At 36.3% G+C, this 26,961-nt stretch overlaps 1 protein-coding gene across 3 annotated transcripts in view; it reads left to right on the top strand.

The window, feature by feature from the left end:
- Nucleotides 1–26,961, top strand: part of ATP6V1A (ATPase H+ transporting V1 subunit A) — a 62,991-nt gene that overhangs the window by 10,577 nt on the left and 25,453 nt on the right. For 2 of the 3 annotated variants that reach the window (XM_046002865.1, XM_046002866.1), the window contains exons 2-5: nucleotides 19,463–19,557; nucleotides 22,286–22,414; nucleotides 26,159–26,373; nucleotides 26,656–26,793. In XM_046002865.1, the coding sequence (XP_045858821.1) occupies nucleotides 19,473–19,557; nucleotides 22,286–22,414; nucleotides 26,159–26,373; nucleotides 26,656–26,793 (567 nt within the window). In that variant the 5' untranslated portion in view covers nucleotides 19,463–19,472. Of the gene's footprint in view, nucleotides 1–14,476; nucleotides 14,614–19,462; nucleotides 19,558–22,285; nucleotides 22,415–26,158; nucleotides 26,374–26,655; nucleotides 26,794–26,961 lie in introns of those variants that run through there. The other variant, XM_046002867.1, reaches the window with a different exon arrangement.

Genomic DNA, 26,961 nt, shown 5'->3' with positions numbered 1-26,961 from the left:
TGTCTGCATTTTTCTCAGCTTTAAAATACAGATAGTAAAAGTATTTACTTTGTTAAGTGTTGTGAGGATTAAATGAATTGTATAAGGAAAGTGATTAGATCACTATTGGCACATAATAAGATCTACATAAATATTTGCCATTATTTAGTTACTATGCTCTTTGTTCAGTTAGGTATATACAGTAATTTTATTACTTGGCTTAATTGTTTTAGCACTCATTGAATCATTCAGTAATATTTTTAATCAAGTTGAATGGATAATATATGTACAAATGCAGTAAAAATTCTGTACTTATATGTGTGTGTTTTCTCCTTCTCTCCCAATCCTTTTTTTTTTTTCCCACCACAAAGGTAGTACCTCTTCACATTGTTCTGGACATTACATTTTTCACTTAGCAATGTTATCTTGGAGATCTTTTTACATTTGTACAGTTGAGGCGACGTCATTCTTTTAAATAATAGTCTAGTATTCAGTTGTACTAATGTGTCATCATCATCATATGTAACATTTATTGAGAGTTTACTACCGATCCAGGCACTTTTTCTTAATGTTTTAGTTGTATTCATTCATGGAGGCCTCATAGAAACCTTATGAAATAGGTGCTGTATTTATCCCCATTTAATAAATGAAGCAAATTAGGCATGGGGTGGTTAAATGTCCAGCAGTGTCACTCAGCTCATAATACAACTCAGGATTTGAATCCAGGACATCTCTTTCCAGAGTTTATCTTAATACTGCTCAGTATTACAGCTGCTTATACTATGACAAGTTATTTAACTAGTCTCCATAGTAATGGACATTTCCAAACTTTTGATATAAGAAACAGACTATTATATTCTGATAACAGGACGTTTTGTACACATTAAGGAAATTCCTGGAAATGGAGGAACTGGGTCAAAGGATATGTACCTTTTGACATTTGGTGGAAATGGCCAATTACTCTAGAATTTAGCAATGCACAAAAGTGCAGATTTGTCCTCAATCTTGTGCTGAAATCTGCCAAATCATTAGCTTGAGTCTTTGGGAAGCTGTGTAGCAAAATGCCTTGAACATTTCTAGCATCCCTGAATTATGAGTGATCTACCATCTTGTGATAGCATAGGCTATCCATCATATCTACTTTGTGTAACAATGTCGGTATAAGAACAAAGTAGAACATTTGGACTTCTTGGTACTTTCAAATAATGGTAAGTATTCTCATTATTTTTTGAAGTATTGCTTATGTGATTTATGCATTGAAATGCTATCAATTGGAGTCTGAATGTATGCCTTTGAAAGAGCAAAATCTGTGATAGTTAATAATTGTGAAAGTTGCCAATTTTATGTACCAAAACAATTATGTAAGTGCTTTCAAATAAATAAATAGGAAATCAGATTGCCAATTAATAAGGCCATTGAGAGTGTGATAGCTCAATGTACAAACAATTATGTATTTTCTTGTGAAAAATGGGTTTTCAGTTACCTGTAAGTCCTGGTCTTAGGTAATGCAGAATTGGCAGTGGGGGGTTTTATTCAGCTGAGTTACAGCATCCACAAATTGTTTTAAATACACTTCTGCTCAGTGTCGTCTGTCTCATTTGTTTCAAGAAAGGCAAAAAATTATCTTTAATTCGAAAAGGCAGGCTGATTGACACCAAATTCTTTAATGTGATCCTAAACAGACACTTAAAATACAGAATCTGCCCAGGTCCCAACTTAGTGTACCTACAGTACTCAAATGTGCCTACAGGACTTGAATGCAGATTTACAGTACTTGCTATTGTTCCACCGGTGGGTGTGTGTTTTAAATATGATCTCATCCTCACCCAAAGATACTGTTGGATAAGGAGGGTGGGGGAAATACCTATAATGAGGCAGAGATAAACAGGCTATCAATTCTTTATTGTGAACTATTTCCACTTCTAACTAGAGCAGTATAAAACAATAGACAATAACTCTCCCTCTACTTTCATCCTCTAAATGAGTCATTGAACCATAGCAACTTTGGTATCCAAAATATCAGAGCTTTGCCTGTGACTTGGAAGACAAACCTTTCTATACCTCATATTTCAAAAATTCATTTGAGATAAGGTTAAGATTTTTCCGAAATCCTCATCCAAGATACTGCCATTAAGTCCTGTTCTGAAAACATAGATAATTAAGTACTTTAAAGGCATATCTGACTTTGGTACTCCTGAGCTGTTAAGTATTCCCAGGATTTGCTGAATTTGAGGATATTGAAGTGTACTCATACGGCCTTATCGGGAGCCACATAAGTTCATTCTAAACAGACAAAAACCTGTTAGGCTGTTTTTGCCAGTTCCCCCTGTGATGCTCCTGAGGTTAAGATTCTCTTATGAATTTCATAAGCCACGTCATCTTTTACAACTATTAATTAACAAGTAAAAACAAAAATGAATGTGGTATATACTGTGTAAGTGTTTATAACCTGTAGAAGTCATATTGCTAATGCTTTGTGCTTTTGGAAAAAATAGTTTTACTGAGGTATAATTGACATACTTGCACATATTTAAAGTGTATAGTTTGATGTTTTGATATGTGTATACACCTCTGAAACCATCACTGAAGCAATATAGTGAACATGTCATCACCTCCAAAAGGTTTTTTTCTCATTCTTCCTTGTAATCCCTTACTTCTGTATCTCCTCACTACGCATTTCTAAGCAACCATTGATCTTCTTTCTGTCACTGTAGGTTAGTTTGCATTTTCTAGAATTTAATTAAATAGAACCTTTTTCCCCCCCTGTGTCTGCCTTTTAGTTAGCATAATTATTTTGGGATCCTTCCAGGTTGTTAAGCATTTCAGTGTTTCATTTTTTTTTTCATTGCTGAGTATTATTTCATTGTATAACTATACCAAGATTTGTTTATCTGTTCATCTGTTCGTAGATATTAGGGTTGTCTTTCTACTTTTTGGCTGTTATAAATAAAGCTGCTATAAACATCCGTATGAAAGTCTTTGCACATAAGCTTTCATTTCTTTTTTAAATTGTTTTTATTTTAAGGTATTTTTAAAAAATCTTATTTTTAAGTAATCTCTATACCCAATGTGGGGCTCAAACTAATAACCTCAAGATCACAAATCTCATGCTCTACTGACTGAGCCAGTGAGGTGCCCCATAAGCTTTCATTTCTTTTTTTTTTTTTTTTAAAGATTTTATTTATTTATTTGACAGAGAGAGATCACAAGTAGGCAGAGAGGCAGGCAGAGAGAGAGAGGGGAAGGAAGGAGGCTCCCTGCTGAGCAGAGAGCACGATGTGGGGCTCGATCCCAGGACCGTAGGATCATGACCTGAGCGGAAGGCAGAGGCTTTAACCCACCGAGCCACCCAGGTGCCGCTAAGCTTTCATTTCTTATGGATAAATATCGAGGAGTAGAATGGCTGGATTGTATGTAGGTGTATGTTTAGCTTTTTCAGGAACTGTCAAATTGTTTTCCAAAATGCTTGTATCGTTTTACATTCCTACCACCAGTATATGATAGTTCTAGTTCTATATCCTTACCAATATTTTCTGTGGTCGATTTGGTTTTTTTTACCTTTTCAAATAATGTACTGTTTATTTATAGTTTAGACGTTTATTAGCTGTATGCTGATCACTTTATATATTACAGAGATTTTTTTTTTAATTTTAGCTATTCTATTAGGTGTGGAGTAGCATTTTATTTTCCTTTTAATTTGCCTCAATGATGGTAAGCAGCTTTCATGTAGTTATTTACCATCCATTTATTTTCCTTAGGGAAATATTTTTCAAACGCTTGTCATATTAACTGTGTTTTTTTATACCCAGTTTTGGGAATTTTAAAATATATTCTAGATATGTCCTTTATTACATTTATGCTTTGCAAATATTTTTGCCCAGTCTGGAGCTTGGCTTTTTGTTCTAACAGTATTTTGAAGAGCAAAAACTTGTGATTTTCATGAAGTATAATTTTTCAGTTGTTCTTTTATGGATTGTGCTTTGAGTATTTTATCTAATAAATCTACCTAGTCCAAGATCACAAAGTTAAGTTTATGGTTTGAGGTTTTACATTTAGGTCTACCATCCATTTTTAGTTTATTTTTGTATATGCTACAAGGTATGGATTGAAATACCCTGTTTTTTTTTGCATTTGCATATAGACTTGTTCTACCACTTAAAGACTTTCTCCACTGAATTGCCTTTGCACTTTTGTCAAAAATCAGTTGTCCGCTTATATCTGTTTATATAGCCATTTTGAGCTAATAAATGTTTATAGAATTTTAAATCATCATACCAGGCAGAACGATAGAGATTTTATGTATTCTTTGTAGAATGATTTGGTTTTTTAACATTCATAATAAGCAAAATAACCATAAAGATTTCAGGATTTTCCTTTGGCCTCACCTAAATACAGTTTTTGTTGTTGTTTTTTTTTTAATCTTGGCCATTGGGCATTAGGCCAAAATGTGTATTTAGTGCACTTCAAAGTTGTTGTATCAATTTTCACTCAGTGAATGAGCGTGCTTATTTCCCACATAACTTTTGCCAGTATTGTCACTGAGCAGTATTTAGTAATTGTCTATTTTGTGTCAGGGTGCTTTACTATGTAATTGGGGTACTCAACGAATGAAACAGGTATAGTCCCTATTTCCCTGACATTTACAGTCTGGCAGTGGAGACAGACATTGAACAACTCTGTTCACAGATTTTTAATTACAATAGTAGCAAGTATGACAAAGGAGCAATATTGAAGACTGAACACATACCCAGAGGAACTGGAAGTTAATTCCTTAGCAAATCATACTATTGAAAACCTCTATCTTTGATTAAATCCTTCTCTCCCCACAGCTACTTTAGTTAAATAAGTAAACCCTGGTTGTTATTAATCATGGAATACTCGGCAAACCATTAGAAATGCAACTTCTTGCCCTCTGATTTGGAAATGTCTGTCAACTTTTGACTAAAGTCATACTTTTAAGTCCATGTTGTGAAATGTTTTCTCACCGATACTAGGCACCATTCTTTCCCAACTTGTGCATAATTTGTCCTTTAGCTCGTATTTTCATTGCAGAGATTTTATGAATTCCTGAGTTGAAGGTGAACCTGTTTATGGTGATGTTTCTTTTAACATTAGGTTAATGTGTCTTTGTACACTTTGTAAATCTTTTATCTCTTCTATTCCATCCATGAAATAAGTGACAGGACAGATCCATTTGAATACATAAATAACACTTTCTAATACAAGTGTAATAGCATTTTCACTGCAACACTGTTGGTGCTGACTCTCCTATGTACATTGTTCTCAGATATGTGTATTACTTTTATTTGGCCAGGTTGGCTGTTTGGGATATGTTTACTGGGAAAACATTTCAGAAAATTTCTCCTTAATTTATAGTTGAAAGAGTGACATAGTAATCATAGGCAGTTTTCAGGAGAAGTTTCTTAGTGTTTTGAGCAATGATTGAAAATTTCTCGGTTGATTACTTTTAAAGGGGATAATTCTCATACATGACCGCTGACATTTTTTTTAATTGGTATGGTCACTTCCGCTGCAGTTTATCTGAGACAGTCTGTACAACAGCTATACAACTGTTGCGGTGCTCAGAGGCCATGAAGGTTAAGGGTCCTCTCAGAAGAGAATTTGCTGAGGACAGTGCTTGGTACTGTGAACTTGGACTTGCAGACTGTTTAACACAAGAAATTTCATTATTATTATTAAATACCCTGGGGGTTAGGGGAAGACTATAGGATTTTAATAAAGTAATGCTTCATTTTGTTATTAGATCTTTTTTTTTTCTAATATTTTATTTATTTGACAGAGAGAAATCACAACTAGGCAGAGAGGCAGGCAGAGAGAGAGGAGGAAGCAAGCTCCCCGCGGAGCAGAGAGCCCGATGCGGGGCTCGATCCCAGAACCCTGAGACCCATGACCTGAGCTGAAGGCAGAGGCTTTAACCCACTGAGCCACCCAGGCGCTCCTTGTTATTAGATCTTAAAGATATTTCAAGTTTTTAATTTTTGCATTGTTAAACACATATGTAAATAAATCCTTATCTGCATGTCAAATATATTCCCAGAGGTACAATTAATAATCAAACGATTTGAGGGGGGCACCTGGGTGGCTCAGTGGTTTAAGTCTCTGCCTTCAGCTCAGGTCACAGTCTCAGGGTCCTGGGATCGAGTCCCATGTCAGGCTCTCTGCTCAACAGGGAGCCTCCTTCCCCCCCCCCCCCCGCCCCCCGCTGCATGCCTCTCTGCCTGCTTGTGATCTCTGTCTGTCAAATAAATAAATCTTTTTAAAAAGGGGGGGGTGTTGAACTCTAAGGCTCTTGATCCATATTGCCAAATTGCTTCCTATATTTCTTAGAAACTAATAAACCCAAATTGACCTTTCCTTGATAATTATAGGTAATTCTTATGACCCTTAATTCACAGTCTCTTTCATTATCTACTTTATTTATTCTTGGAGTGTAGCCCTCTAATAATTTAGTATTTTGTTACTTTAAATCTGCAGTGATCTAAAATATTAGGTAATATTTTTTAATTGTGCATAAATTGAGTCATGACATTGCGAAGCTCTCTTGAAACTACAGAAACGTAAAGACAGACATCTTAGCAGTTTAGAAATCTGTTTTCTGTTTCTTAGTCTTGATTCTAATGACAGTTGACAAGTCTGACCTCCTTCTGTATAAATATTATACTGTATTCAGTTCTAATACTGTATATTATTATTTCTAGGAAATACGTCCCCCCCCCCCGACATTTTAACAACTGTGAAATTAATGTCCTAAAATTTCTGGAGTATAATTGAAGAGTATGTTACAGTTGATGGTATCTTAGATTAGATGAAATATGGTATTATGTATAGGTAGGAGTGTGTTTGTGTGTGTGTAAGAACTTGATCTTATGAGACATCAGCATAAAAAGTATCCTTATGGATCCTTAGTTTGTTGCCTTACCTTCGCTTCCCTAGTTAGTAAGTTAAAATAAAAGTATACTAGCAAAGTGTAAAAGATAAAAATAGCAAAAAGTGGGAAGCTGTCTTGTTACGCAGTAAGGAGAATTATTAGGTAAGCTATGGCATTTCTTTAATCAAATATTACACAGTTAAGATAATACTCATGTGAGAATTCTCACAATATGTGAGAATATATTACAGTATTGATTACAAGAATGTCAAAAATTGTGAGGAAATAAGTCAACATTTAAGTGATGAGACTTTTGAGTATTTTAAAAATTGTAAGCATATTGCTTTTGAAAACAAACTTTAAAATTATGTAATACATGCTTATTTTCTTTATTATTTATATCATTTGGCTCTCTTGGCTTTTACATTGTAGGTAAGTTAGGAAATTAATCAAGGAACTTTCTTCAGGGACTCATTTTTTTTCAACCTGAAATCGTGAAAAGGTTCTAAAAATTCACAAAAAGTCAAATGGGATCGTAATATTAGCTTCACTAGAACTTTTTTACACTCCAGTTTAAGTTTTATCCAAGAAGTAGGAAAAATAAGAGGAATTTCTCACTTGGGTACTATTATGTAGCTTCATTGTTCCAAATTTATGACAGTCTATTAACCAGCAAGTTTCCACTACTGTTCCCTGTTATTAACAGTAACAGAATTGGGTTTGTTTTCATTAATATTCTTATTTGCTCCAAAGATGTTCATTTTCCACTTAGATATGCCCATTCATTTTGTACTTCATTGACAGTACTTCCCTCCTTCATTCTTTCCTTCCGTCCTTCCTTCGTATTGTAATAACTTGGTTAGGTTTGTACTATAAAGCTAGGCACTAATAAAATATGGCATTTGCACTGTTCTTTAAGAATCTTAGTTTTAGGGGATACCTGGGTGTCTCATTTGGTTAATCATCCAACTGTTGATTCTGGCTCGGGTCATGGTCTCAGGATGGTGGGATCAAGCCCTACATCCTGCTCCATGCTCTGTGAGGAGTCTGCTTCTCTCCCTTGTTCTCTCCCTCCACACCTCCCTAAACACCCCCCCATCAGATAAATAGATAAGTCTTTCTTTCTTTCTTTTTTTTTTTTTTTAAAGAATCTCAATTTTTTTAGGAGATGGATATTTTAGGAGCACTCAATTCCTGGTTGTTCTTCTTATTCTTTAGTTTGTGAATGATCTGTCACTTTTTTTTAAATCTCCCTTTACCTACATATTAACCTTTGTAAATTTTTTTAAAAGATTTTGTTTATTTATTTGACAAAGAGAGACACAGTGAGAGAGGGAACACAATAAGCAGGAGGAGTGGGAGAGGGAGAAACAGGCTTCCCGCCGAGCAGGGAGCCTGATGCAGGGCTCCATCCTAGAACCCTGGGGTCATGACCTTAGCCACCCAAGGTGCCCCAACCTTTGTAATTTTAATATAGAGTCAGTTACTAATGAAAAACAAGCACCCTTGGCTTTAAAAAAGAAAAAGTAATAGAGCTGTTGGGTGAAATAAGGTGTTTTGAATTATTTATGGTAAAACGCCTACGTGTTAAAATGAGACTAAACCTGGGCTTCACCACTGTATGGCTATCATCTCGAGTAGGTGGCTTAAGTCTCAAAACCTATCACCTAATCAAACACCACCAATGTCATAAGACTGTTAAGTGTTAAACGATATGTGCCCATTTTTTAACATAATGCCTAGAGTGTAATATGTGTGTAATGAATAGTAGTTGATATTATCTATTTTCATTTTCAGACATTTTTATCAAGGTACTGCTGTGTAAGACACTTTGCTGTGTGGGAGGAGAGGCCAGAAAATAATAAACATGCTCTTTCAAAGCAGGGATATTTAAGTATATTCATAAAATGGCTTATCATTGATCATAGGCTTCTAGCCTATAAATTCATACACCATAGAACTTACACAGTAAATAAAGTATTTGGGGTTCTTAGCTAAAACTTTGGGTTATTTCATACTATAGTACCATTTTATTTATAAAAATTTGAAGTAAAAGGAATTTAATTGCTTATTTCTAGAAATACTGTAAAAATGGTGGGCAAGCCTGTCAATAAACCTAAAACATATATAGCTGATAGCTTGAATTCTGTTCCCCACTTAAGCGTTCACTTAGCTTTTATAGTTACTGTTTCTTTTACAGGAATGCCTTTTTTTTTTTTTTTAATAAATGGAGGGGTGTGGGTGTGCATGTCCTCAAAAAGTTTTATTCCAACAGGAATAAATTTTTCCTGATTCCATTAGTCCGGTTTGCCATCTGTGATTTTTCTATACTTCTCTACTCTTTGGTTCTCACTTTTGTCTGCACATTTCCTTATTGTACATCTCAGTAATTTTTGTAAACTATTTAATGACCTTATGTTTGCCTTTGTTCTTAACTTTTTGATCTATCCATTCTTATTATTTATTTAACTTTAAAAAAAAGATTTTATTTATTTATTTGACAGAGAGAGACAGCAAGAGAGGGAACACAAGCAGCGGGAGTGGTAGAGGGAGAAGCAGGCTTCCCACCGAGCAGGGAGCCAGATGCAGGGCTTATCCCAGGACCTTGGGGATCATGACCTGAGCCAAAGGCAAGCCCTTAACTCCTGAGTCCCCCAGGCTCCCCTGACTTTTTTTTTTTTTTTTTTTAAGTAGGCTCCACACCAAGCATGGAGCTCAATGCAGAGCTTGAAATCAAGACCTGAGATGAAATCAAGAGTCAAACACTTAACCGACTAAGCCACCCAGGCACCCCCATTCTTCTTCTTTTAAATAGCAATATGAAATCTGTATAACATAAAAATGTTTATTCTTTTTTTTTTTTTTTAAGATTTTATTTATTTATCTGACAGAGAGACATGGAACACAAGCAGAGGGAATGGGAGAGGAAGAAGCAGGCTTCCCGCCAAGCAGGGGAGCCCGATGTGGGCCTCGATCCTAGGACTCTGGGATCATGACCTGAGCCAAGGGCAGCCGCTCAACCGCTGAGCCACCCAGGTGCCCTAAAAGTGTTTATTCTTGAAACTCTTTCCTTTCTTCTTAGACTGGTTAATTTAATAGACCAGTAAAAGCAACAAGGACCCAGATGCAAAATGGCCTGGCTGCTTAGATTAGCTCCCCATAAGGTCCCAACTTGGCTTCTCATCCCATGCAGATGAACACATCCCAAGGGGAAAAAAGTGTTTCTCATGGCCTATAGCTTTTTAAAAAGCAAGGAGATTATTTCCACAGGCTTTCCAACAGACTTTGCCTTTCCTGTTATTGGTCAGAACATCATTATATGCTCATTTCCAAACCAGTTATTCTCGAAGAAACTAGAATTACCTTGATGGGCTTACCAAAATTGGAGTCAACTTAGGGTTTTGTTGGCAAGATAAAAATAGAAACTAGCTAAGCATAGTCATCTGCTGCATAAACTTTTCTAATGGAGTTGCTGGGCAAGTAGATTAAATAAAATGAATAGGAATGTGTTTCACAAAATGATGTAGTACTGTACTAGAATACAAGGTAATGTTATTAGCTGGAATTCTACTTATTTTATAACTTTTTGACTACAAGAATGTCAAACAGATTTATGATGCCTTTTTCTAGGAAGGTAAACTGTACAAAATGAAGTATGAAGTGGGGCGCTTGGGTGGCTCAGTGGGTTAAAGCCTCTGCTTTCAGCTCAGGTCATGATCCCAGGGTCCTGGGATCGAGCCCTGCATCGGGCTCTCTGCTCTGCCTGGAGCCTGCTTCCTCCTCTCTCTCTGTCTGCTTCTTTGCCTAATTGTGATCTCTGTCTGTCAAATAAATAAATAAATAAAATCTTAAAAAAAAAAAAAAATGAAGTATGAAGTGCCCCAGGATTTTATATGTAAATAATGCTGTCCTGGAACCTTGGTATGTAGCTCTTACATAGCACCTCATACTTGCCCCCCAGGAGACCCTCTTATTTCTGGAATGATGAAATTACCATACAGTGTATCAACCAGTAGCAATTTAGAGAGGACCTTGTGAAATGGAAGAAACAGAATTGGGCCTCGGATGTCGTGATTTGTCACTGCAGTGTTCTGCAAGGTGGAGAGAGGGATGACTCATTAGATCAGATGGTTGCCTGTGCTTACTTTCTGGAGTTTTTAAAAAACCCTTCTACAGCAGGGTTTTGTTTTGTTTTTAATTCTTTATAAATATGGTGGAAAACCCTACAGTCTATGACTATAGGAATCTTGGTTGTAAGTTGCATTTACTTTTTATCCTCGAAGTAGGAATCAAGCACATAAAGGCAAAGTTTTTATGTAATCATTAAGTTGATTTCTCTATGAGTGCAACTATGTATGCCACATTATTTTGAAGCAAGCAATTGTTTTTAAAGTAGGTATCGTGCTTTTTTTTTTAAATGATGGGAAGCAACAAGAATATGTGTATGTTGTAATAGGAAGGAGTTATTAAACAACATATAAAACCTAATATAGCATGAAATGTTATTTTGGGTATTATGGAAATTTGGGGTAGGATTAATTTTCAGTGTACTGTAACTTGCAATATAATTTGCTTATTTCAAGTTAAGATGTTGTGGGATGTTGTCTCATACATCTTTAAAAGCCTATGCTTTTTCACATAGAGGCATAAGCATTAAGTAATGAAACAAGATTTTAGTTTGGAGTATTTTTATTTTCACAGATAACAATAAAGGGGTGATTAATGGATACAAAATATTATGTTGTATGACCATATATATCAAACTGCCAAATGCTTAGCCCTATTCAGTGATTAAGTCAATATAAGTCTATCTAATGAATAATTTTTATTTTATTTGTGGGAAGGAAACAATTTCAGATTTATCTTGTAAAACAGATATTGTATGTAATAGAGTGCAAAACTCTCTCTCTGTCAAATAAATAAATAAAATCTTAAAAAAAAAAGAGAGAGAATATACAAGAGCATACAAAGAAATTTTCCTGGGGGTGCCTTGGTGTCTCAGTTGGTTAAGGGTCCAACTCTTGATTTTGCTTAGGTCATGATCTCAGGATCTTGAGATAGAGCTCTGCATTGGGCTCAGTGCTGAACATGGAGCCTGCTTAAGATTCTCTCTTTCCCTCTCTATGCACTCCTCCCCTGCCCCCTTCTCACTCAGCATGTGCATTTTCTCTCTAAAAAAAAGAAATTTCCCAGCTTACAGTAGACTGCTATAACATCCTGTTCTCTGTCAGGAAGATTGGGAGAAAATAGAGACGTATTTATTCATTGTTTACTTGTTTATCTTATATTGGGGTGCTTTGGTGAAAAAGCTTTAGAAGTACAGTGGGAACCCATAGTGCTGTGGGAATTGAAAATTTAATGTTCAAAAAAGCTCATTACTTTGGACCAGTTCATGGAAGTTTCTCAGTGTTTAAGTGTTAACAAGTTAGGTCCAAAAACTTTCAGACCTGGAAAACATATTTTCCAGCTCTGTCAGAGAAAGTACTTTAGAAGTTAAATAAACTCTTAATTGGGACTCTGTTCCTAGAACTACTGATGATGGGTTCCGAGTTTTATGTTGAAGACATAAAGCAAGTTCCTGGAAGAAACTAAGGCTTTGTTTGTATGGGGACCCAACCTCTATGTCAGTTACTTGACTTAGCCCAAGTATTGTCCTAAGTGCCCTACTTTCTAGAGCCACTTTTTTTTTTTTTAATTTATTTGACAGAGAGAGATCACAAGTAGACAGAGAGGCAGGCAGAGAGAGAGAGAGAGGGAAGCAGGCTCCCCGCTGAGCAGAGAACCCGATGCGGGACTCGATCCCAGGACCCTGAGATCATGACCCGAGCCGAAGGCAGCGGCTTAACCCACTGAGCCACCCAGGTGCCCCCTCTAGAGCCACTTTTGTATTTCTTTCCTCCTTTGCAGAATAACTAGTTACAGGATAACGAAGAAAACAGGCCAAAGATTGTTGTGGTTCAAGTGTGAGTCTCGGTGTCAGTTATCCAGGGAGTAATTATTCACTTTATTCATTATTTGAGCATTTGGGGTTCTCTGGAATCAGATGCCAAGAAAGAGTTGTTTAAGATGTTCATTAGGGATCAACACATGTGAAAGGAAGGGGGCAGATGCCGAATTAGGCAGAGAAGTTGAAATGCGATTCAAGCCTGGAAAAGCCTTAGCTGACCCTGTGGGGAGATCTGGAGTGAGTCTTACTGATGAGAGTATCCCACATCCGGTTGACATGGCTGGGTTTTTATACCTCCACTTTGCTCAATCACCAAGTGCAGGTGGCCAGCGAAGGATGTGAATGTGGGCCAGGCAGCTCTCTGCATCTGAGGCTAACCCTGAAGGGGTGATAGCTGCTGGCTATTGGCTGGTGACACTCCCTGTGCCTTCTTGAAGGGGAATCGGGATGCTTATCTTCCAGTCTCGTTTGATAACACTGTTGCCTGGAGGCAGAGAGGAGGCAGAGACTGCTGTCCTTCTTGCCACAGAGGATTGCTTAGAAGCAAAAGGTACAAATCAGCTAGTTAATTGAGGCAGAGAGTGCAGGGCTTTAAAAGCCTGGGCATTGGAGTCAGACTGCTGAGGTTCAAATCCCACCTGTAAAGCTTGCCAATTTTGTGATCTTGGGCAAAGTTACTTAAGTCTCCATTCCTTGGGTTTTCCATTTATAAAATAGCAGTGGCATTAGTGGGTATGAAGTTACTAAGTAACTCTTCACTGAGTGCTTATTTTCTTTGCCGAGGCACTGTTTTCTTTGCCCTCATGAAACTTGCACTGTAGGGAGTGACCCAGGTAATAAAAAAGTGAGTTAAAAAGAAAAATTATCTTCTTTCAGACGGTTAGTTGTAAGTGGAATGAAGAAAAGCAGGGTATGAGCATTGAGGATGACACTGGGACCAGGGGGACTATTCATGGGAGTGAGGAAACACTTTCCAGGCAGGAGCACAGCAAGCAGAAAGGTCTGAGTTGCAGGGGCCGAGATTAAAATTTAACTGTGTTAAAGCATCAGAAATGGACTAAAGTCCAGGGAATGCCTGCATTTTATATTTTAAAAACTCATGTTTTCATAATTTTCTTATTTTGTCCTGAGAGATTAAGAGCTGGTTTGGGGATGTATTTGCAACCATTTCCCTGCATATAACACAGTAGAGTAGAAAAAGCTAAGTTACGCGTAATCATTATCATGTATTTCTCCTATTAACATTGACTTTTTAAAAAATAAAATCATCTTAATTTGCTGTATAAGAATATTAACCAGATGAATACAAGTTTGTGGATCTGGTGAAAGCATCTCTAAATTTATAGAATTATTATTTAGGCTCTTAATTCTCTTATTAGTTTGATACCACTGTTTCTAATGTCTGCTGTCTTTGGCATAAATAATACATGCCTAAAAATAATACAGTTAAAAACTATAGAATCATTAGTTTCCATGGTGGCTAGGATTAGTCAGCTGAGTGATAAATATTATCCAACAAGGTAGCTGAATCATGAATAAGCCCTTTGATTTCCACTAATCATTGCTCATACATTTGGAGGTTCTCATTGTTGTTTTAAAGGGAATGTATATAAATACTTATTTTTAAAAATCAGAACAGATACCTGTATTGCCTCATGAACTTTCTCCAGAATACCTTCATGAACCCTGGAAGATTTGAATCATCTGTGAAGAGGCTCTACTGAATAATGTCTCCTTGTTCATCCTTCAAGATTCTGCTTATTCTTTTCTAAGTCATTCCTGTCCTGCCCAAGTCTAGGTTTGATGCCTTTGCTTTATGCTCTTCCAAATCAGCCTGACAGCTCCTAAAGGAGCACACATGCCACTTGTTGTTACTACATATTTGCCTTTATATCCCACCAGGCCAGGAATTCCATGGGGGAGAGATTGTGTCTTACTACTCCCTTACATTTTATATTTTCTTTCTTTTTTTTTTTTTTTAAAGATTTTATTTATTTATTTGACAGAGAGAGATCACAAGTAGACAGAGAGGCAGGCAGAGAGAGAGAGAGGGAAGCAGGCTCCCTGCCGAGCAGAGAGCCGGATGAGCGGGACTCGATCCCCGGACCCTGAGATCATGACCCAAGCCAAAGTCAGCGGCTTAACCCACTGAGCCACCCAGGCACCCCATATTTTATATTTTCAACCTGTAACACACAGCACCTCACATATCCTTGATGCTTAAAATCTGGTTAGTTTTAACAGATAAAGTTATGGTAAAATACACTTAATAGCTAAGAAAAAAACTAGCCAAGGGACGAGATTTGGTTCAAGTAACAAGAAGATAGAAGTATACTAGGTGCCTTTTAGATATTAGCCAAGATTAGCTTGTAATAACAGAATACAGTTAGTAGTCATCACTATTAGTTTTCTGTTAGGCTTACTTTTAGGTCCCATGCAACAACCCCATTCGATTTTACAGATGAAATTGAGGTTCAAAAGTTTGCAAGAATTTGATTTGCCCGAGGATATAATTTATAAATTAAGAGTCTGTCTGACTCAAAGCCTTAGTCTCTGTTTGTTTCAATAAAAAGAACAGGACAAATGATATGGTATTCATCAGTTCTCACTTGTATAATGTTTAGAATACTGTTTTTTACTTTATTTGCTCCCCTTTAGAAGAAACATTGAGGGGCACCTGGGTGGCTCAGTTGGTTGAGCCTCTGACTCTTGATTTTGGCTCATGTCATGATCCTCCGGGTTGGGTCGTGGGATTGGACTCCATACTCAGTGCAGAGTTTGCTTGTCCCTCTCCTACTACTTACCATTCCTCTTCCCCACATTCATGTACTGTCTCTCTCAAATAAAATCTTCAAAAATAAATAAAACAAACTTTGATATTATGAAATCCTTCCAGAAAAGAGTAGCCTTGGGAGAGAAAGATCTGAAAAAACTTTTTTAAATTAAAGGCACTGCAGAGAATTTCCTTGGAAGATGGGCATCCTCTCTGTGGCTATAGCAGTTGGAAGAAACAGGGCCAGAGGGTAGAAGCAATGGGGAAGTAGATTTTTGTGGGATATAAGACACTAAGAGGAGATTTTTTTTTTTTAAACAGAATGGCTTTTTCAACATTGAAGTTAAATAGTGGTATTACTGATGAAATTCTTGTAAGTGTTTTATATTTCACAAGGAACATTCAAAGTTATAATTCAGCCACAAATGTGGCATAGGCATTAGCATTATTCCTGCTTTTCAAATGTAGGTACAAAGAGATTTTGATTTGTCCAGATCCTCCTGCAGCATATCACTGGTAGAACCAGGGTGTCCAAAGTCTGCTGACTCAAAATTTCATGCTATTTCCACTTGACAGGCAGGTGACCATGTACCATGCATGCTATGTAGGAAATACCCATATTTGAGGAAGAAGTTAGACTGATTGTCACGTTGTCTTCTGACTTTGAAAATCATTTTCTGAAGATTAAAATTTGACCTCATTTGTTCGTTCACCTCTTCTTTGAAGACTTGCCGAGCCCATTTCCCAAATAAAAGTCTGTCTTTAGGGGCACCTGGGTGGCTCAACGGGTTAACAAGCCTCTGTCTTTGGCTCAGGTCATGATCCCAGGGTGCTGGGATCGAGCCCAAATCAGGCTCTCTGCTTAGCAGGGAGCCTGCTTCTCCCTCTCTGTCTGCCTCTCTGCCTACTTGTGATCTCTCTCTGTCAAATAAATAAAATCTTTAAAAAAAAGTCTGTCTTTAAACTTTGTGGGTTTTTTTTTCTTATTATTTGAATGATCTCTAGAAAAATTTGTTCTTGTATTCCAGTCTTTTGCAGTTCCTTAGCTGCTAACTTAACAGTCCCTTCTACTGCATCTTGAGGAAGCTGGAAAATCCTAGTAAACCAGATTCCCCTTTTCTTTACTTCCTCTCTTAACTGCCCTGCTTCCAATTTAATTTTCCTATTGAGAACACAAAAATCTTTATCTCTCTTATTGTGACACTTGGGCTATGGTTATCTGGTTTATTTTTTTCTTTCTAATTCAATTCCATTGTTTCCAGTGGGCATAAGTATACCCTACCCTTTATCAATAAATAACCAGCCTTGATAGTCTCTACCTTATCACCAATGTCATCTTTAAGTTCTTGATACTTTTCTTGACCCTTTCATCATATTTTTCTCACTTGCAAGTCTCCTGTTTCTCCATGTGGTTTTCATCTTTGTTTTCACTCATACTTGTTTCTTTAATCACTTGGTTCTTCCTTGTTAGCCTTATCCAGCATTCTCCTTCTGAAGAGTGTATCCAAGCCAGAACTCCACTGTTAACAACTTCATTGTCACACTCTCCTTCCCAATTCTTCGCTATCTTGGTTAATGGATTACAAATTGTGCCCCATGGAGTATGTGGTTCCCTAGTGATCCTTCAGTGGCTCCAGAAAGACAAAAACACTACTCAACCCTGCCTGAATTAATCCCCAATCTCAAGATTTGTTTTTGCTTTTTCTGTTCTGTATTCTTTCTATCTGGACGAAACTTTGCCTCAAAACCTACTTTTCACCTATCTGTTCCCCTTACCTCATCCATATTGGTATGTACGTTTCCCACATCTGAATCAATTTCTTCTCTGCTTCCAGTGTGTGGTCATTTTGGAAGGCAGCTGTGCTCACCACTATACTGCCAATGCCCAGTGTGTTGTGATTTTGAACACTAAAGTCATTTTGCTTTATAGTACATTTGTTTAAAGCCAGTGAAAGCTCCTTTTATTCATCGTCCTTATTCCCTAAGTTCAACACAGTGCCTTTTCAGTAGGAGCTCAATAAACATTTAATAAATTGAATTCCATTGACACTCAAACCATAACTTTCCAGAGCTTTTCAGCTTCTCATCTTGCCTTCATTCCCTCCCCTACTGTAATCTGTTTGTTGAATTAAACATCATCCTTCTCATAACAGTTCCCCCTTGGTTGTTTCCTATTGTTTATAGGCTAAAGTCCACTTGGCATTCATTTTAAGACCCACATATTAATCTCTCTACCTTTGCATCCTTATTTTTCACTTCTACTGTAATATAAATCTTTTATTCCAGTCAGACTGGTCTGTTAACTGTTCCTGCAAATTTTATTTCCATTCTTGGGGCACCTGGGTGTCTCAGTGGGTTAAAGCCTTTACCTTCTGCCCAGGTCATGATCCCAGGGTCCTGGGAGAGCCAGCCGAGGCGGGCTTGCTGCTCAGCAGGGAGCCTGCTTCCTCCTCTCTCTCTCTCTCTCTGCCTGCCTCTCTGCCTACTTGTGATCTCTGTCTGTCAAATAAATAAATAAAATCTTTTTAAAAAAAATTTATTTCCATTGTTTTGTTCTTGTTATTTCCCCCACCTGGAATGCCTTTGCTGTCCTCCTCTTCTTAGTTTGTGCTAATTCTGTCTGACCTTCAAGAAGTCTTCCCTAGGGGCGCCTGGGTGGCTCAGTGGATTAAGCCGCTGCCTTCCGCTCAGGTCATGATCTCAGGGTCCTGGGATCGAGCCCTGCATCGGGCTCTCTGCTCAGTAGGGAGCCTGCTTCCTCCTCTCTCTCTGCCTGCCTCTCTGCCTACTTGTGATCTCTCTCTCTGTCAAATAAATAAATAAAATCTTTAAAAAAAAAAAAAAGTCTTCCCTAAATATTCTAATCTTTGTACTTTTAGTAAATAAGTGTGTATTATTTGGTACTCAAATATTTATTGATCTGTTACCCTTACTTTATGGTTGTTTGGGGCATTATGAGCTTTTTATATATACATGTATTTTATCTCCCTTATTAAATTGCCAATAATAATTAAGTTATACCAGCAATCAAAAATAAACTTTCTGCTTTGGAATCTGCAGTCAGTTTTCTGTTTGTTCTTGAACAGTTCATTCTTTGGGTTTTTAAGATTGCACACCTATAAAGTAAAGAAGTTGAACTGAATTTCTTAAACTGTTCTGTGTTCTGCTTTAAAAAAAAAGAGGAAGGAAAAGGGAAATTGCTTTCAGAAAAATTATAAAGATAGATAATACATTAAAAATTTTTATTGTAAGATATAATTTGTCACAAAGTTATAAAGACAGATAATACATTAAAATACATTCATTGTAAGCTTTAATTTGTCAGATGGTGAAAGTAAATCAGGAAAGAAGAGAGGTGTGTTGCAATACAGATGGCCAGAGAAGCACCTCAGAGAAGGGGACATTTAGCAAAAACATGAAGGAGAGATGGGAGTGTCTATCTAGGAGAAGAGTATTCCAGGCATGGGGACAAGTACAAAGATCCTGGGGCAGAATGCATGTGTTTTTGAGAAATGGCAAAGAGTTCAGTATGTATATGCAGAATGATTATGGAGAAGAATAGCTGGAGAAGAGGTTAGAATGGTAATGGCAGGGAGGACAGGATACAGGGCTGGATAAACCATCGGAAGGACTTCACATGGTTTATCATTCTCCTTGGTATTTTCTATGGGATACATTGCATGAGAATATGTAATTTTGAATTTTAATAACTGTAGACCATTCAGGAATGAGGTACTTTTAACTATTTTAGAATTTTGTATTTTACTCTAAAGAAGTGGTTATAGCTCAAGAATACACCAATGATGAGAGTTGACTACTTATGTCAATTCTTCTTTAGGGTTTGTGGTTATAACTTTTTTTTTTTCAACCATAGGTAAATTAACATGATGGATTTCTCCAAGCTACCCAAAATACTTGATGAAGATAAAGAAAGCACGTTTGGTTATGTGCATGGGGTCTCAGGACCTGGTAAGTAATATGTCATAATCTCAATAGTAAAGAAGATTCCTTACTTCAATTAATGTTTTTTTGAGGTGTATTAGGTAAAATATATAGGTTTCTGTTCACCCATATAAGTTCTATTTGTCCCTAAAAGATTTCATAGTTGCTATAAGACTGAGTTACTGCCTCCATCATAAGAGCTTCTCTTGCATTCATTATCTTAATTTGATAATTTTTGGATACTAATTTGTAATATCCTGTTTATTGTGTATATATATAATTGGAGCTCAGAGTTTTAGATATGTCTGTTTTCTTTGTTGAATCTGTGGTCTATATAGCTTTTAGTATGTAATACCTTGCAGATAATAGGCATTCAGTAAATATATGTTTATGTGGTTTGAACTTAAATAATTTTTTTTCAGAGCTTTTCTCAACAATATCATCCTTGGCTCTTCACATACATGAATCCTTCTGAACATTTATGTCAGATATCGCATAACTAGCTATCTGTGGGAAAGAAGTTTTATGATGTGAAAATAATAGAAAGCAGTTTAAAAACTTTGTTTATTCTCCCAGAACTTGGGGTACTGCATTTAAATGATAAATCTCATTCTAATATTCATTTTACTTCAACTACAAAGTATGATTCACTGGTTTTCTGTAGGTAAACCACTCATTGATTTATAGTCCTTAGTGCCATGAATATTTTTCCTTATGTCTTTTTATAAACCTCATGCTGTAGGGTTTTTTGTTTTAATCACAGTAGAGGCGATGACCCTTTTTTAGTGTTTATGCAAATGAAGTCAGTCAGTCACAGTGTTTATTTCTCCCTATGAAGCTTCTACAGCTTAGAACATGGTGTTTGAGCATGAACTCATTAGCAAAAATACTTTTCACTGTCTTCAGTTTCACTTGCCAACAGTTTTCCTCTTGATGATCAGAAGGGTCTTTGGGAAAGCCAGGCAACACTCAGGAACTTTTAGGGAAGAGACAAAAACGAACACCATCAGGGGTGCCTGGCTGGCTCAGTTGTTAAGTGTCTGCCTTTGGATCAGGTCATGATCCCAGGGTCCTGAGATTGAGCCCCTCAACGGGCTCCTTGCTTTTTGGGGAGTCTGCTTCTCCCTCTCCCCCTGTTTGTGTTCACTCTCTCTCTCTCTCTCTCTGTCAAATATACTAAAATCTTAGGGTGGGGGGAAGAAAAAAGAACACCAACAAAAGAGTTTAGGTAAAAATATTTTTCTGAAACTTATAGTAAACTGCTCCTGGAACCTCTTTATTATTCTTAAGTACTAAATAAAATGGTAGAGAAATGGCATACTTTGGGGTTTATGAAATACGATTTAAAATTTTAGGGGCACCAGGGTGGCTCAGTTGGTTAAGGGTCAGAGTCTGATTTTGGGTGAGGTCACGATCTCAGTGTTGTGAGATCAAGCCCACAGAGTCAGGCTTCATGCTGGTTGTGGAGCCTGCTTAAGATTCTCTCTCTTCCTCTCCCCTCCCTTCTTAAACAAATAATAAAATAACATTTTAGTTGTCTCTATCATTTCAGTTCATCTTAATTATTCTTAGATAGTAGGTATAGAGTTAAATATTTATGAAATTAACAAATCTTTATTGTTCTAACCCAAGTTAATTAAGTATTAATACTTTAACGGTTTCCGTTTGAATTTTAGCTAATATATAGTTCTAATTAATTGCATCAGAAGACTAAATACTAAAAATACAGTTATACTTATTAATTAGGACTTCACCCACTGGTGATGACTGATTATAAACATCCTTTGAAAGGATGAAAGATCTATGAAAAAAATTATTATTTTTTAAAGATTTTATATCTTAGGTAATCTCTACACCCATCTTGGGGCTTGACCTCAACCCTGACATCTGGAGTTGCATGCTGTGCCAACTGAGCCAGCTAGGTGCCCCTGAAAAAAAATTTTTTGATGCATATGTGAATTTTTCTAGGTAGAGCTGTCATTAGTTTATCAAAGGTATCCTTGTCCCAGAAGAGTTTTAAGAACCAGTAATATGAGGTGTTAGAAATGAAAATAAAGATGTTATTTTATATATTGTTTCTCAAAGGAATGGTGACAACACAGTGAACTGATAATTGTGTTGCATTCTACCATGCTACTAGCTAAAGTTCTTTTTTTTAATAATTTTTTAAAAAATATTTTATTTATTTATTTGACAGACAGATCACAAGTAGGCAGAGAGGCAGGCAGAGAGAGAGGAAGGGAGGCAGGCTCCCTGCTGAGCAGAGAGCCTGATGTGGGGCTCGATCCCAGGACCCCAGGATCATGACCTGAGCCAAAGGCAGAGGCTTTAACCCACTGAGCCACCCAGGCGCCCCATTAGCTAAAGTTCTTGTTCTAACTTTGGTTTAAAAATTTTTTTATTGTTCCCAAATCCATCATTCCATGTTCTGTAGCAACTTGGGTTGATCAAAATTTTGTCTCAATGCTGCTAGGTAAGAGGTTGCCATATAGAACTTCAGACTTTTTGAAAATAATTTTCATGTGTAGTATGTAAATGAAATGAATAAGCTTTAGCCTAATAGATATCTTTTGTTTACCTGTATGTCATATGCTAAAAATGCATATTTTTGTGAAACTGTATGTATGTTCCATAGCAGGTGTTTTATTTTTCTTAATATGTGAGTAAGGTGTGTTACTGGATTAATCAGATATTTCAGTTATCTGTAACTGTTCACAGAATCTTAAGTTACCAAATACTCATTTGTTCTTTTCAGTGGTCACAGCCTGTGACATGGCAGGTGCGGCCATGTATGAGCTGGTGAGAGTGGGCCACAGTGAGCTGGTTGGAGAGATTATCCGATTGGAGGGTGACATGGCTACTATCCAGGTGTATGAAGAAACTTGTATCCTTTTTGGTTCAATTTCTTGCCACTTTCTACAAGTCAGAATTTAAGGATTTATGGCAAAGGTGGAAGCAGCAACAGCCAGTACTATCAAAAGCATGAAATCTTGGTGTTGTAAAGAAACCTGATTTATACAGGAATTTGAGGAAAGGTACTAGGAATTACTGATCTTATTTTAAGCAATTAGTATCGTCTGCTGAACTTTCATTGCCCTTTATATTTTGGTAGTTCACAAACTTTAGGGGAAACCAATTACAATTTTTCTTAAGAGTAACATACTGTAGAGGAAAGCATAAACAGAATAACAACATCTGTTTTTATGGTTAAAATTCTCTGATCATGATTTCTGTTTAAAATAGAAAATTTCATAAATAAGTCACTATTCTCTATTTTATCCTAATAAATAATGCTGGATGACATGTTGCATTATAACTTTAGCTCTAGGGAATCTTTACTACTTGTTGGATTATCATACTTTTGGGTTTTAAACATAGTATTTATTTTTAGTTTTCTATGAAAAAGAGATAACGTGTTAGGCTTTGTGAAGAGGAACCACTTTTTTTTAACTTCACTTATATATTTTACTTAAATTGATTTTCAAGATCAGCATTAATTCTTATTTATTACTATTATTTGAAATTTTTTATTGAGGTAGAGTTGGCATACAATATAATATTAGTTTCAGGTGTATAATATAGGGATTTGACAGTTAACATTCTTTATGAAATGCTCACCATGATAAGTGTAGTTCTTATCTGTTACCAAAGTTATTACAATATTATTGGCTATATTCCCCATGGTGTACCTTTTTATCCCCATGACTAATTTATTTTATAACTGGAAGTTTGTACCTCTTAATATCCTTTACCTATTTTGCCCATCCACCTAACCTTCTCATCTCTGGCAACCACTAGGTTGTTCTCTGTATTTAATGTTTAATGAATCTGTCTCTGTTTCTGTTTCTGTTTTTTCATTTGTTTTGTTTTCTAGATTCCACACGTAAGTGAAATTATATGGTATTTGTTTTTCTCTATTTTTCTCTGTCTGACTTACTTCATGGACCTTCTGGGTCCACCCATGTTGTCACAAATGGTAAGATTTCTTTATTTTTTGTGGCTGAGTAATATTTTGTTGTGTAATATAATGTATGTATATATATGTACATATACATACACACAAAATGAAACACAATACACAATATATTCTCTCTCTGTACACATATACACATCTCTATATTCTCTCTATATACACATGCCACAATATTCTTTACACACACATCGTTTATATCCATTAATCTATCAGTGGACACTTAAGATACTTACATATCTTGGCTGTTGTAAATAATGTTGCTATAAATGTAGGGCAGCATTGGTTCTTTGGCTATTTAATTAAGCTTTACTTGATACAACTTTTTTGCCATACTAAAATACGTTTTTTCAGGTAACTGTTCTCGCTGTGTGAGTGCTGGGGTGCTAAATCAAAATAAAATTATCTGAAAATTTAAATACAGTTAGAAGTCTTTGTAGCTATGAAATCATGACTAATTAAAAGAATTTTTTAAAGTTTTTTTAAAAATCTAATGTTAGCTTTATCTTTCAATCTTTTATGTGGTTTGAAGACTTAAAAACAAATGAACGTGTATACAGTGAAAGCCCTTTCCACCATTGTCATCCTATATCTGACCAATTTTCCAAACACACATGCCGCCATTTTTATTAATTCCTTTTGTTGTATATCCTTCTAGTTTGTTAACTGCATATATGAACCAATATAAATACGTTTTTTTCTAACCTTTTTCCCCCAAAAGACCACATATTATATGCACTGTTCTATACTTCGCTTTTTTTACTTAAAAATACATTTATTATGGAAGATGGATAGGTATGTGATAAAGTGTAGGAAAATGTTAATGGTAAGATCTAACTGGTAGATTAAAGAATTCACTGTAAAATTCTTTCAACTTTGCTCTAGGTTTAGAAAGTTTCATATTGGGGGTGCCTGGGTAGCTCAGTCGGTTGAGCTTCTGCCTTCAGCTCAAGTCATGATCCCAGAGTTCCAGAATCGAGCCCCACATTGGGTTCCCTGCTTAGCAGGGAGTCTACTTCTCCCTCTGCCTTTCTCCCCACTCATGCTCTCTCTCCCACTCTCTCTCAAATAAATAAATAAAATCTTTAAAAAAGAAAAAAAGGGAAAAGTTTCATATTGGAAATGAAAATACATTTTGCAGGAATGCCTGTGGCTCAGTCAGTTAAGCCGCTGCCTTCGGCTCAGGTCATGATCCCAGGGTCCTGGGATCGAGTCCTGCCTCAGGCTCCCTGCTGAGGGGAGAGCTTCTCTCTCCTCCTCTTTCTGCCACTCTGCGCACTTGTGCATGCTCACTCACTCTCGCTCGCTCTCTGACAAATAAATAAATAAATAAATAAAATCTTTTTAAAAAATACATTTTGGAGATCTTTCTAGAGCAATTCATTGAAAATCCTCTATTTTGTTTTAAAGGCTACATAGAGTTCCATCATATGAATATACCATTATTTATTAATCTCTTTAATGACAGAAATTTTGGTTGTGTCTAGTCTATATATGTTATAAACAGTGTTATAGTGTAACTATAGTACAAATTCATGGGAGTTTGATTCTTGGATCAAGGTGTTTTTTGTTTTTTTTTTTTTGACAGAGATCACAAGTAGTCAGAGGCAGGCAGTGGATGGGGAGAGGGTGGAAACAGGCTCCCTGATGAGCAGAGAGCCCAATGCGGGGCTCAATCCCAAGGACCCCGAGATCATGACCTGAGCCAAAGGCAGAGGCTTAACTCACTGAGCTACCCAGGCGCCCTTGGGTCAAGGTTATGTGTTTTAAATTTTGATAGATTTTGGTGAGTTGCTATCAGTAAAAGTTGTACTGATTTCACTCCTATCAGTCAACAAGTATGTGAACAATATGGTTTCGGTGTACTTATTTGTAGGTTTTATTCTTTTCCTTTTCAAAATCACTTATTAATTGTTAAGATTCTAAGATTTTGCTCAGGTACTAATATCCTTTCTGTGGGACTGATATTCCTTAGTAGGATAGTTGAAACAATGTATTAACAATGTATTGCTTCTGTGTTTAGCTCTGTGGTTCCCAAACTGTACAGAAGGCACACTGGGCAGCTGCTGCACACTCATGTGACATGCCAGGATATTTAAAATTTTCGAGGTTAACATCAGAATATTAGACATACTGTCAGACATCACGTGAACCAGTAGCTTCAGTTAATATCCTTATTCAGCTATACTATATGTCAGTGATGTCGTATCTTTGCAAAGCTGAGTGTTTGGTGATTGTTAAGCTGAAAAGCAGGTATCATACAAAAATGAATGTGGAACAGGTGTTTGTCTGATTCTAATGTTTGAAAATTTTACAGTACATTTAAAGAACTGATGTTATTTAAAAATGAAATTAAAATGCCATTTTTTCTTTTAATCTCTATGTATTTTTCTCGTAAAGTGACGCTCAGTTGTTAGGATATACATATCTGTTAAGTTGGTTGGATAGAACTATTTAATAAATGGAATTATTAAATATATCTTTTGTCATAGGCCACTGTGGAAAAGTTACTGAAACACTGAGGATGTTGCAAATTAAGGAAGTTTGAGAATTTCTGTTTCAGCTTCTTAAGTATCATCTCCTCTTCCAACTGTGGTATTTCCTTCTTATAGTATTTCTAAACTTTCATAGTGAGTTTTCCTCAACTACTGTTTCTAGCTGGTGTATCTGTTGGAGATCCTGTACTCCGTACTGGTAAACCCCTCTCAGTAGAGCTTGGGCCTGGCATCATGGGAGCTATTTTTGATGGTATTCAGAGACCTTTGTCAGATATCAGCAGTCAGACTCAAAGTATCTACATTCCCAGAGGAGTAAATGTGTCCGCTCTCAGCAGAGATGTCAAATGGGATTTTACACCTTGCAAAAACCTACGGGTATGTCTTTATAACCAAGATTTCTAAAGTTGGTGAAAGAATGTGAAATAGATGTTTAGTGAACTATTTTGTAGTTTATCAAATAAAAATAGACCACAGAAGCATAGTTTAAATTTTTCTTTAAATCTGCTAGAAGAATTATAGAACTAATATATTTTATTGATAAGTGAGGCAGATGATTTAAATAATGGTAGCAAGGATGAATCTACTTGGCATTTATTTAAACATTAAACAGTTTGGTGTTTATTTGAACATTAAACAGCAAATGTACTTGCTCTGTAGGTTGGTAGTCACATCACTGGTGGAGATATTTATGGAATTGTCAATGAGAACTCACTCATCAAACACAAAATCATGTTACCCCCACGAAACAGAGGAACTGTAACTTACATTTCTCCACCTGGAAATTACGATACCTCAGTAAGTATTATATAAACTTTATCTCATAGTGTGGCGCTACCTGATAATTGTCCCATTTTAGTGTCCTAAATAGTCATAGAATTGATATTTAATGTGTAGGTTTTAAATAGCACCCATATATATATATATTTTTTTTTTACCATGATGATTTCGTGCCCTTATCATTGC

Source organism: Meles meles, chromosome 4 (assembly GCF_922984935.1).
Source record: "Meles meles chromosome 4, mMelMel3.1 paternal haplotype, whole genome shotgun sequence".
Taxonomy (NCBI): Eukaryota; Metazoa; Chordata; class Mammalia; order Carnivora; family Mustelidae; genus Meles; species Meles meles.
Note: the sequence above shows the minus strand (reverse complement) of the source record. Positions and strands in the feature narration are given on the sequence as shown.